This window comes from Cynara cardunculus, unplaced genomic scaffold (genome assembly GCF_001531365.2).
Source record: "Cynara cardunculus var. scolymus isolate 2C unplaced genomic scaffold, CcrdV1 Un_Scaffold_8296, whole genome shotgun sequence".
In the NCBI taxonomy this organism is placed as follows: domain Eukaryota; kingdom Viridiplantae; phylum Streptophyta; class Magnoliopsida; order Asterales; family Asteraceae; genus Cynara; species Cynara cardunculus.
The window spans coordinates 1-13905 of NW_020204111.1; the positions used below are offsets into that span (position 1 = coordinate 1).

Genomic DNA, 13905 nt, shown 5'->3' on the forward strand with positions numbered 1-13905 from the left:
GTCTTGTCAGAAAACGGTTATTTGCTTGTATAAATAGCAGCGTAGGCCCTTGTATTTCTATGTGCTTCCGTATTGTAATTGTTAACATTTTCATCTATTGAAAATCATTTGAAGTTCTCTCTTGTGTTCATCAATCTTCATTACTGTGTTCTTACTGATTTCTACTTTGGTTGATTCATATCTTTTCCGCTGCATTATCCCTGTCAAAMAGATCATCCAAGTAAGTAATTAATACCAAGAAACAGAGTTAATCGATCCAACAGCTCCACTTGGCGTCCAGGCTTGAACTCGACATCAATGACTTCAGCAGTGAACCAGAACTGCTGAAGAAGTTCTTTCACTATGATAAGTTCATGGTTCAGTGCGAAGCCCAATGACGACTGCTTAAGGAAGTCAGCCGCTTCCTGGTAGGCCGCCTTGGATGAGGGGATATCCAACAAGGCAATATGATTGTTGGCCTTGAAGGATACCTCATAGATTGAGAAGTTGACATTCTTGGAGGCCATCTGTTTGTAATAATAAGAAATGAGACAAACAGATTGTTAGTTTAAACCAACATTGTTTGGGAGAAGAGTATAGAAAAAGTTTTTGAAATAATAAAAACTTCTTTTGAAAAATCCTTAATGAAGATTTAGGATTTTTCAAGTAGAATGTGTATACAGAAACAAGATTATAACCAAGAAAGAGTTGGTTAAATAATCTTTGTTGTTTAATGTATTAAGATAACAAGGTTCTTAAAACAGATTAAATGTTTCTTATAACAGAATATAAAGAAGAAGAAGATATTGACCTTACTAGATTGAAGAGTAAAGGTCAAAAGGGTTTGAAGATTTGAGAGAGTTCTTCCTTTGGAGAAATCTTAGCAGAGGTTCGTCTAAGAAATTTGAAAGCATAAAAAGAAAAGTGGAGAAGAAGTCTTAAATTTATAGGAAGGAGGAGAGAGAAGGAATATGAGAGAATAAAAAGACGATGGTTCGGGAAAGTGGTCATGATGAAAAATACCACGTTCTCATCCATGATTGGATGGCATTAAATGAGGTAGCGTAATGACAGAACCTTTTGCCCGTCTCAAAGCGTTGTGCATAGTAAATAGAGAATGTCGTCATTAAGACGGTTTATTTACTATTTTCTTTTAAAAACAATTAGTTTTTAAGAAAAAGAAGAGTCATAGAGTGTTTAACTAAACACTGATAAGAGCGTTTAAAACATTTTATCACTGAAGATGAAAGACTTCAGTGAGAGTTCATCAGTGTCAGTGATAAGATAATTACTGAAATTGGCATTTAAAAACAAACTTTTTAATCACTGATTGAGAAAGGTTTAGTGATCGTTTTAGATTTTTAAAAGAAAGTATAAAGATATACTTAGATATGGTCAGCGATAAGAGAATAACTGAAACCATCTTTTAAAACTTTAGTCACTCAAGAAGAAAAGCTTCAGCGAGGGTTTTAAGTTTAAGAAAAGAGAAGAGTAATCATACCTAAGAGAGAATAGATATATTTACTCAAAAGTTCAGTGTCAGAGATAGAGCACTTAATCATTTCACTTACTGAGTGATGTTTAATAACTGAAGATTAATCTTCAGTGTTTAACATCCCCAATTCGCTGATCAACATATTAAATCTTGTCTCGCCAAGACGCTTGGTGGAAAGGTCTGCGAGTTGATACTCAGTTGGAACAAAGTGAAGTTCAATATCACCATTCATAACATGATCTCTGATAAAATGATATCGGATCTCAATATGTTTGGTCTTGGAGTGAAGTACAGGGTTATTTGCAATAGCAATAGCACTAGTGCTATCACAATAGATAGGAGTTTTTGAAAACTGAAGCTCGTAGTCCAGCAGCTGGTTTTTCATCCAAAGAATTTGGGTACAACAACTACCAGTGGCTACGTATTCAGCTTCAGCTGTTGATGTGGACACTGAATTTTGCTTTTTGCTTGTCCAGCTCACCAACTTTCCACCTAGAAGCTGACAGCCTCCAGTGGTGCTTTTCCTATCAATTTTGCAACCTGCAAAATCATTATCCGAATAACCGATTAGGTCAAAACCTAAACCTTTAGGGTGCCAAAGACCCATGTTAGGAGTTCCCTTAAGATATCTGAATATGCGTTTGACAGCAATCAGATGGGATTCCTTTGGTTCAGCTTGATATCTTGCACATAAACAAGTGGAGTACATGATATCGGGTCGGCTAGTTGTTAGATACAGGAGGGAGCCGATCATTCCTGTATAAACTGTAACGTTTACAGGCTTTCCATTTGGATCATTCTTGAGATAAAGTGGAGGAGCCATTGAAGTCTTCATAGATGAACTGTTGGATAGATCAAACTTTTTCAGCATGTCTCGAACATACTTACTTTGGTTGATAAAGATACCTTTATATGTTTGTTTGATTTGGAGACCTAAAAAGAATGTTACTTCTCCCATCATACTCATCTGATATTCTTTCTTCATACGTTCAGCGAAACGAAAACATAAAGAGGGATTAGTGGAACCAAAAATAATATCATCGACATAAATTTGGACGAGAATGATGTGACCCTTAACTTTCCTAAGAAATAAGGTCTGGTCAATCTTTCCACGAGAGAATTTCTTAGAGATGAGAAAAGATGAAAGGATATCATACCAGGCACGAGGAGCTTGTTTTAACCCATAAAGAGCTTTATCTAACCTATAGACATGGTTTGGATACTTAGGGTCAAGGAACCCTAGAGGTTGTTCAACATAAACTTCCTCTTGAAGTTTCCCATTCAGAAAAGCGCTCTTTACATTCATTTGAAAGACTTTGAAGTCTCTATGGGAAGCAAAGGCTAGAAAGAGTCAAATTGCTTCGAGTCTATCCACTGGTGTGAAGGTCTCGTCATAGTAGATCCCTTCTTCTTGTCTATAACCCTGAGCAACAAGCCGAGCCTTGTTGTGGGTTACCACACCATCTTCATCCAACTTGTTGCGATAGACCCATTTGGTGCCTATCACTAATTTGTCAGATGGACGTGGGACAAGGTACCAGAATTTGTTCCTAACAAACTCAATGAGCTCTTCTTGCATGGCAAGGACCCAACTAGGGTCAGAGATAGCATCATTGATTTTCTTGGGTTCAAGTAATAAAAGGAAGTTGACAAAGAGACAGATATTACCTAGACCATGACATGTCTTGATACCTACATCTGGATCACCAAGAATTTGATGAATTGGATGGTCTTTAGTCCATCGCTGAGCCGGTAAAGGAATTTCATCTGAATAAGCGAGTTCAGAAACAGAAGATGGGGCTTCTGCAGCAGTATCTTCAGCAATAGGGACTATCGCCAAATGAGCCTCAGATTCAGTGACTAAAACGAGTTCAGAAACTGAAGGCATTTCATTCACTGATTGATCAATGTTTGACGTAGAAGGAGGGACACATCTAATAGGCACGGCAGCGATCTTTATAGAAGATGTGTTGGAGTGACTACCTGTAACTGGAATGATGAGTGGAACATCTTCAGCTTCATGAGATTCAGTGTTGAGAGAAGCACTGGAGAAAGCTTCAGGTTGTCCATAGTGAGAGAACATCCAGTTTTCTAGTTCGTCCTCATCATTTAAGATGGGTTTTGAATTAGCTGATTGAGATTCGTCAAAGGTGACATATATAGATTCCTCTATCGTCTATCTTCGTTTGTTGAATACTCTGAAGAATATCCAAGAAAGATTCCTTCATCAGCTTTCGGCTTTCATCTTTTGTTGAATACTCTGAAGGCTTTAGACACTAAAGAATATCCAAGAAAGATTCCTTCATTAGCTTTGGGATCGAACTTTCCAAGTTGGTCGTGATTGTTGAGAATGTAACAAGTACAACCAAATATGTGAAGAAAGCTTATAGAAGGATTTCGTCCATGGAAGCGTTCATAGGTTGTCTTCTTGAACCTCTTTACGATCAATGATCGGTTTTGAGTGAAACAAGCGGTGTTGACAGCTTCAGCCCAGAATTGAGTAGGGAGATGGGATTCGCTGAGCATTGATCGAGCAGCCTCAATGATTGTTCAATTTCATCTTTCAGCGACCCCATTCTACTGAGGATTTATCACTGAAAAAAAGTTGTGAGAAATTCCTTTGTCCTCAAAGAAGTTATCCATAGTACTGTTTTTGAACTCAGTGCCATGGTCACTTCTAATAGATCGTACTTTAACATTGTTGAGTAATTATATTTTTTTGATGAACGAAATGATTTCTTCAAGTGCTTCATCTTTGGATCTGAGAAAGAAGACCCAAGTGTACCTGGCATACTCATCAACAATGACGAGTGTAAACTTCTTTCCGGCTAGGGATTGCCCATTGACTGGACCAAAGAGATCCATATGCAATAACTGAAGAGGTGCAATGATTGAAGAGATTTGCTTAGACTTGAAGCTAGCTCTTGTGTGTTTTCCTTTTTCACATGCTGAGCAAAGAGATTCCTTTGCAAAATAATGATGAGGAAGACCAGTGACAAGATCATTTTTTGACAGCTCGCTGAGTGTCTTGAAGTTGAGATGAGAAAGTCGTTTGAGCCATAGCCAGTTAATATCTGATGAGGCTTTTGAGAAGAAACAGCTATTCTCAGTGAGAGAGGAATTCATATAGATGATGTATACATTCTCTAGACAAGAACCGGTTAAGGAAACCTTATCATCTTTGTCAAGAACGTGACATGAATTCTTCGAGAATTTAACTATATAATCTTTATCACACAGTTGACTGATGCTAAGAAGATTGTGCTTCAGTCTTTCAACATATGCAACGCGTTTGAAAGTTGTTGCATCATTGGTTAATATACCAAAACCTCTAGTATATCCTTTTCCGTTACCTCCAAAGGTTACGAAAGGTCCTCTTTCTTCCTTGAAATGAGTTAGCAGGGATTTATCTCCAGTCATATGTCTTGAACATCCACTGTCAAGATACCATATACCTTTGACGTCCTACACAAGGAAACAAATTAAGAATGATATTGGTACCCAGCTATTGGGGTCCATCTTTGTTAGAGGCTTCATCCTCTGATGCTGAAGAATCAGTATCAGTAGATGGCATCACTAAACCTGAAGAGGTTTGAATGGAGAGAGGAACAACCTCTGACACTATTAAAGTAGTTTCAGTGGAAGTCTTCACTGAGCCTGATGAAGAGGCATCAGTAGTAGGGACTACAACGTCGGATACTGAAGACTTTTCAGTAGGAGTTATATTCGCTGAGCCTGAAGAAGAGGCTCCAGTGGTTTCCTTCACTGTGGTTGCTTTTGCAGCCTTAGTGGATGATTTCACCTTGGTTGATTTCTCAACCTTGGTTACTTTCTTGCCCTTGGCTGGTGAACCAGCCTTGGCGGCAGAAGGACGCTTGCTAGCAATATGTGTTTTCTCATTATAGTGTTTACAGTTCCTAAAGCTTAGAGTAGCTTAGGGCCAGGAAGTATCAGACTAGAAGCGGGACCAGCTCCAAGGATTCCCTTCTCATTGGTTCTAGGAGGAACCTTTGAGGGATTGGATTCCTTAGGTGAAAAGTTCACCTTGAGCTGAGACTTGGATTTCTGAAAGGGTTTAGATTTCCTAGTCCTTGAAGAGGAAGAAGCTTTACAAGCTGAAGGAATAGACCTTGATCTATTAGACTTGTTAGACTTCTTGGGAAGGGATGCTATGACAACGGATTTACCTTTGTCTTTGCAACTGAACTCGAAGGATTTCCTTCAAGATGACTCTCAGTAAAAGAAGAAGACTGAGAGGAAGAAGTGTTAGGAATAGAAGAGACGAAGGTGCTAAATTTGAGCATGGACTTGTCTATAACACGTTCTTCCTGATCATAGGAGAATCCAAGATCAGTTGTTATCTTGGCGAGGATCTGAGCGTTAATGATCTCAGAGGCTTTGATGGAAGCTTTACACCACCCTTCAATGGTAGCTTTCTCAACCTTGAGTTCAACGATTGCTCGCTCACGCTCAACGATAGCCTTCTCACATTCAACGGTGATGGCTTGGTTTACAATAACCTGATCCTTAAGATTTTTCTCGACAGAGGTCAGTTCTTTGATCTTAGAATGGCAAATCTTCAATTGCTCTTAAAGATCAACGTTAAGCATTTCTGATTTCGATTTGCCATTGAGAGCATTGTAAAGGTCAACCGTCAATGTATCCAGTGCAGAAAGACTGGAAGAAGAGGAGGGTTCATTCAGGGAACATACCTGAGTAGTAGAAGAGGAAGATGGCTCAAAGAAAGTAGATGCTTCTAAAGATCCTTCATCTGCATCTATGGCCATCAAGCAAATATTGGTTGTATCCTCTTCATCTGAAGATGATTCATCGAATGACTCAGCCCAGTCATGCTCTTCAACAACAAGGCCTTTAGCCTTTCGCTGGTTGTTCTTCACCTTCCTATCTTTCTCCTTCAGTTTCAAGTATTTTTCATCTTTGGTCCTGAAAGAGGAAGGAGCTTGGGAAGATGGCATCGCAGTCTTCTTTGATCTGCATTCACCTGCAAAATGTCCGGGCCGGTGACAGTTGTAGCAGACAGCTGAAGCATTGTCTTTTCTTTCAGACTTTGGCTTTTCCTTGAGGGACAGCTGAGAAGATCTGCGGTAGTTGCTTTTACTGGCAAACCTCCTGAAAGACTTAGTCAGGAGGGCCAGTGAATCATCAAAATCTGCTAATTCATATTCTGGAATATCCTCAGAGATAGAAGAGTCTATCTCCCTAATAACAACAGGAGGAAGAGAAGAGACAAAAGGGGTATAAGAAGTTTCAGCTGAAGAAGCTTCAGAGATCAAAGCCAAAGGAGAGCTTTTCATTGCCCTGGAATCTTTTACAACATTTCTCTCCAATTGACGACATTGCTCATGGTTAAGCAGAATCCCGTATAAAGTAGAGAGAGAAAGAGTGGACATGTCATTGGACATCTTGAGACACATGGAAAAGGTGTCCCAAGACTCAGGAAGACATTCCAGAAACTTGGTTAAAGTTTCTGAGTTGGAATTTTCCCTGCCGACAGCCCTAAGATCAATAAGGAGGCAGTTAAAACGTTGATGTACTTCAGACAGCGTCTCAGACTTTCCACAGGTAAAGCTTTCATACTGTCTTACTAGATTGATCTTTCTGGTCTCTTGAACCTGAGTGGTTCCTTCATATTGGATGCAAAGTGTGACCTACATGGATTTAGAGGTTTTAAGCTTCATCACGGAGTGATAAATCTCCTCAGGAAGAGACATAGCTACTATAGACCGAGCGCGCGTGTCTATAGCTATTTTCTTCTTGTCTTCATCGCTCCATTGATGAGGGAGCTTTGGAATCTTCTATTTAGGAATCGTGGCAGTCATAGCTGTTGCTGGAACAGCCGGAGCAACAGCAAATGGAATATATGGTCCATTTTCTATGTAATGTGGAATTTCAGGATCCACATCTTCAAGAAACAGGGACATCCGGTTCTTCCAGAGACAAAAATTGTCACGAACAAACCGGGGAGGTTTGGTAAGAGAGCCATGGTCTTTTGGGTGTGTGTGTGTCTTTGTAATTTGTAAAGCCATTTGTAAGCGGTAAAGTAATCTAAGGAAAGAGATAAACTAATATAGAAAACAGCTAAATAGATAGAGAGAAGAAAACACTGCTCTGATACCACTTGTTGGTCCCTAAGGGTCTACAAGATGAGTAAAACAGTTTGTAGAAGGAGGGATGAATACAAACACAATATTTTCAAATTTAAAATGTATATTGATAAAGAAGATCAATACAAATTTTACAAGATTGTTTGTGGAAAGATAAGGTAAGAAAATTTATCTAAACAATCTTTGGTTACACAAAGATTCTTAGCAAGTGAGAAAAGAAATGCTTTAAAGAGAAGATCATTTACTTAAGCTAGAAAATGCTCAAAGTAAGAATTAGGTTTAGAGAGTGAGTTGCACACACTCTGCATGGAGAAAACACTTCTATTTATACCCTATGCATTAAATGAACATTTAATGCAATATGGTAGGGTTAGAATGCGTGTAAAGCCTTAAGAGGAAGGCTTGTCCTTTGCCACAGTGAATAGTACAAAAAGCACTATTCATGGGCAGACATCCTTACCTAATGTTGGTGGACAATAGAGTCGACTAGTCGGCTCCATACCATACCGACGGATTAAGCATCGAAAAGCTTAAGTACTTGATATAGAGCTACATTCCAGACATAGAGCCTCTGGACAATACATACAGAGCCTCTGAGTCTCCTACTCCCATGGTTTGCACACAAGTTGTTCAAACTTATCTCCTAGACTCTTAACAGAATATGCCACGTACACTCAAGTCATTCCACTTTCCAAGGAACGTGAAGGCTGAGGATGCTAAACAATAAGTTAGAGTTTGAAGCCTAGAATTTAGGAGATTCTGTTTAGCTTGGACGTAGAAAAGGAGGCATCCTCCTCAAGTTAAAATTACCTAAAAGATTGCCGAATTCTACTACGCTCCTTTTATAGAGAATTCTTGTGAGAATACTATTCGATTGAGAGATCATTGTCTTACTCGAAATCTAATAAAGCATCTGACTTATTAAAGATTGTTTTTCATTCCTAGTTTCTTCTTGAGTACTTCTGTCAACGACTTTCAATTACACAGTTTTTGCTTCCAATCAATTTCTGTTTTTACTATGTTTATTGATACTTAAGAGGAATTTGGCTTCCTACAAGGTCCCAAAAAAATAACCATACAAAGTTGAGTGATATGTTTTGACCGCTTCCTTAGGCAGCTCTTCGGAATCGGAATTCGGGTTTGAGTCCTATCTTCTATCTACCTTCCCAAAATCCACTCCATTACCTTCCTTAGAACCACCCCTGGACAGTCTAGCAAACACCAAAATTCTAGGCTTCAAAGGGTTTATAGAGACATCAGTACCCTCCCTATCATTCAATACTCCTTCCACCCCTACCTGATTACACTCCATCTTAGGATGAAGCCGAAAAGCTGAAATTCACCTACCGCAACTCTATAAGGGTAACGAAGGCCTCGGAGAACGGGACGCTGAAACCCTACGTCAAACAGCCCTAGATAAACAACAAAGTTTTCATAAACACACCCCTTAATGTCAAGAAACCACAATAAGACAACATAAGATAGAACAACGATACTAACCTTTGAAGAACAACAGGGAAGAGAAAATTGAAGGCGAAAGAACCAAAAGGCGAGAAAACCAACACAACCAGATCAAACAACAAAGAGAAAGGATCAACAACAAAACAACTCACTCTCTATTAAGTAGAAACAACCAGCCAGCAACCAACAAAACCGAAAACAAAACAGTTGTCGGGTTCGTCAGGAAATTAAGAAAACGCAGCCAAAACAACAGCCACCTAAGACCAGCCCACAACCAAGACAACCACCCAGCAACAACCACTCACCAAGGCCTAACCAAAACATCCCTCGACCAGATCTGGGAAGACGATGATCACACAGGCCAAAAACAGAAAAAGCACATGGTAAAGAGCAGAACCTTACCCGCATGCGCAATTCAAAACCACGTGTAACCAAATCAAACCCAAAAATGGCCGAAGAAGAAGAAGAGAGAGTGGCTGTAGCAATAATCAAACCAAAAACAACCTCTCTCAATCAGCAGGCAACAAAAAAGGAAAGTAAATCAACCTTCCCCAACCAAACAAACGTGAGCCAATAAGGGAAACTTAGGAGAAAACCCTACCGGCTGTCTTTTAACTTGAGAATATTCAAACCAGCAAAAACCAAAACAAAACAGCCTCTCTCGGATAGCAGGAAGGACGCAAGGAGAGCAAATCGAACACCACCAAACAAACAAACGAGAAACAAGAAGGAAACTTTAGGAGAAAACCTTAACTACGATCAATTACCTTCAAAAAAGTCAAACCAATGTGTAAATAAAAGAGATCCAATGCAAGAAAGTCAATACCAATGCACATCAATACTAAGAAGAAAGAGATACAAGCAAGACAATGCATCAACACGAACCTTCTTCTCCATGGTCCAAAGTCTCTTTGGCGTTTTTCTTTTTAATTTTTATTGGGCATATTTTATACAATTATTATAAATTTCTTAATCTTTTTTATACTTTTATACATTTTTTTAATTTTTATTAGACATACTTTTAAATATTATATATGTTGTAGTAATATATTTCAAAAATTATGTAAAACAAATATATTATTAAATTAGTAATATTTTCTCGATATAAATAAATATGTATTTGTATAAATTCTCATAATATACTTATTTTTATAAATAAGAATATAAATGGTATAAAATTAAAATGATAGGGACCCTGGAAATTTTGAAAAAACTATGAAAAAGTTTGGGTGAGCTTTTTCACACAGTGGAGATATGTTTCCAATGCAAGGTTCTAATTAAAAAAATGAAGTAATTTGTTGAAGCTATTATTGTGGAGAGTTTTTATAAGAACCTTATCTTTTTTAGGTTCTTGTACAAGAACTTGGTTCTCCCCATAAAGTTTGTGATAAATGACATTTTTCAAGTTTTTTATTTTATTTTCATGATTTTATAATTATTATTGATGTTGCAAAAATCAATGGAACCCACAAAAAAGAGGTTCTTATAAAGTATCATTGTGGACTTTAAGAGAGTTTTTAATTTGATGAGTTCAAGATGAGATGGCAACAAAAAGTGCATAAAGCATGTCATTATAAAGAACCTCCATTGGTGATGCTCTTATAGCATCTCTAATAAATTCCTCAAAATTTCTCCAAAATGGAGAACCAAAAGTCCAAATCTCCAAAAAGATTTACAAAATCAAACCGACTAGTACTTTGTCTAACTTAAATTTGTAGTGCACTTATGTATTTTTATGTTAATTGTGTTAATATGTAGTAATTATGTTAATTGTGTTAATATGTAGTAACACTGATATCTTAGTATTGAGTTGAAAGTGTGCTTCGATAAGAGTAGCTAACAGGAGGTTATGTATTTTTATCTTCTTAAGAATTTCTTATCTGTGCTGAAAAAAGTGGCTGCTCTATTTGTAAATTTTAGTCAGTTAAAATTGGTGCACATCATGACTACCACATGTGTCGATCGTGTATAGATAAATACTTTCATGGAGCTTATGAATTTTAGCCATGATAGATATAGAAACAGTAGCCATGATAGTAGACTGTATGGTTCAAACTTATGGATCAATACASTAGCCATGATAGATATAGAAACAGTCACATGTATATAGATATAGAAACAGTTACATGGCTGTGTGCACAGTAAATTGTTTACACGGTTGTGTGCACAGTAAACTTATGGTTCAAACAGGCACATGTTCTGTTGAAGCATCTAATTTTATGACCCATTAACCAAGTTTCAAAGCTCTGAATCCTTTCTCTTGGCTTTCCTCATTTTGCAAACTTCTTTAAATGACTACTTGCTTACATTCATGATACCAACTTTATTATTGTAGTATCATTGCCATTTACTAAATGCTTATTTACTGTTTAGCCAAATGCTTGGTTTCTCAAATGATTTTACTATTGAAACCACATCATAGGTAACAATATGTCTGGTATGTGTTAGCGTCTCTTGTGTCCTTTCCATTGCTCTTGAGTTGATAAAAGATTGGATAGATTGCAGTGAAAGTGGGTGAATTTAGGAGCAAGGGATAAGATTGGTGAAGATGGAGTGTAAAGAAAGGTCAATTGATGTCAAGAATAGACTTCACAGAACCATTCTTCTGATCATAAATATACCTTCTGCAYTCAACATCAAAAAAGTAAAATTCTAAAAAAATCCCACTAGAAATTACTGGTCCAGGTCCATCATTGGGTTTATGTTATTGTTGTTTTGAGTAAATATGATTTGATATGATAATTCTTAATGATTTGATCATAATCGGATAAAGATGATTGATTTAATCCACATGATATTAAAATATTAAGCAAAACAATCAATGGTATAATGGAAATCTGTTTGGGTTGTATGCTCCATCAATAACAAGCTTAATTGGTGCCTTTTGTTATTTATTTAGGGGCCAATATGGATAATAGTTGGATGTTGTTACCAAGAATGACTATCGAGTATCAAAGATCCTTGGAAGAATTTCTTGGTCTTATGTTTTCTAACTAGTGTTCAAGTGGGCAAATGTTATGTCCATGCATTAAATGCGGTAATGAGGCATGGGTTACTCAGGAGGAGGCTAGAATGCATCTCATATGCGATGGATTTTTAAAAGGTTATAGAATTACACCTTCTATTTCCCAACCCTTTCGTCYTATATTGKATACAYTCGATGACATGCAAGGATTGGTGCATGATGCTTTTGGTATCTTAGATGAAAACATACTTGAAGATGAAATAGACGTAGAAGAGGAAGAACCAGATGAGCCGAATCCAGAAGCAAAAAAGTTTTATAAACTATTAGAAGATGCAGAGAAAGAACTATATCCTGGATGTGAAAAATTCTCCGTACTTTCATTTATCGTTAGACTATTTCATAGCAAGTGTATAGAGAAATGCAATGACCAAGGTTTCACCATGATGCTTGATACATTGAGGGAGGCATTCCCAAATGCTTCTATTCCCAAGTCATTGTATGAAATGAAAAAGATTATAAAGGATTTGGGTCTTAGTTATGAGAAAATTGATGCATGCCCAAATGACTGTATCTTGTACCGCAACGAAAATAGTAAGAAGATTGAATGTGATATTTGTCACACATCAAGGTATCAACAAAGCRAAAATGAATCCCAAGATAAGTCAACTACATCCCATAAGCAGAAGAAGATTGCGGCAAAAGTTTTGCGCTATTTTCCACTCAAACCAAGGTTGCAAAGGCTATATATGTCTTCCAAAACTGTTGTATCCATGAGATGGCATGAGGAGAGTCGTACTAGAGATGGTTGTTTGAGACATCCTGCAGATTCCCCATCTTGGAAAACATTTGATTTTCAATATCCTGATTTTGCCAAGGAGCCTCGAAATGTTAGACTTGGTTTAGCAACTGATGGGTTCAATCCTTTTAGGACTATGAGTGTTTCTCATAGTACATGGCMTGTGGTTTTAATGCCATATAACTTTCCACCATGGATGTGCATGAAACAACCTTATTTTATACTATCATTGCTTATACCTGGACCCTCTGCTCCTGGAAATAACATAGATGTCTATTTAGAACCTTTAGTGGAGGAGTTAAAGGAGTTATGGGATGTTGGAGTGAATACTTATGATGCATCAACCAAGAATAACTTTCAAATGCATGCCTCTTTGTTGTGGACCATAAGTGACTTTCCTGCTTATGCTAATTTATCTGGGTGGAGCACTAAAGGTCAACTAGCATGTCCTTGTTGCCATAAGCATACAAAATCACAACAACTAAAGCATGGAGGAAAATATTGTTACATGGGGCATCGTTGATTTTTGCCAAAAAGACATGTTTTTCGGAGAGACAAGAAGTCTTTTGATGGCATTGAAGAACATGGAAGGCCGCCATGCCGCTTAACAGGGTCTGATATACTTGATGAGTTAAATGGGTTCAAAATTAAATTTGGGAAACTAGACCCTCAGTCTCTGTGACTCTCGCATATGCCTCTGAAGCATACTTTGGTTGGTCACTCAAGTGTGGAGAGGCAATGGATGCCTCTTTGGGTTGTGACGAGTCCTTAGGCGATTGGACTCTTATTTTAAAACCAGCATCCTTTTGAGAGGATGTTGGAGTATGTTGTGGTTCCCGGGCAGTGCATTCGATAGAGGACGAAAGAATGTCCTCTGCGAGGTTAGCTTAGGTTGGGCTCAGCGTGTGCACGCCTTTTTCAATAGGGGATTGTCAGACCCCGTTAAAGCGGAAACACGGTATGTAACAGGTAAGCGAGTCTTGGCAACAGTTTAAGAATAACACTTTTTCAAATATTCAAAATATACAGATCATCGACTTGACAAGATTTCAAGGTTACAAAATATTTTCAAATACAACAAAAA

The 13905-nt window shown here is 37.7% G+C and overlaps 1 protein-coding gene across 1 annotated transcript; it reads left to right on the top strand.

Annotated features, from left to right (window-relative positions):
- The first annotated feature begins 12072 nt into the window (after positions 1–12072).
- LOC112505086 lies at positions 12073–13344 on the top strand. Its single transcript, XM_025109037.1, has one exon. The coding sequence runs from the start codon at positions 12073–12075 to the stop codon at positions 13342–13344; it is 1272 nt and encodes a 423-aa protein (XP_024964805.1).
- Positions 13345–13905: the final 561 nt, after the last annotated feature.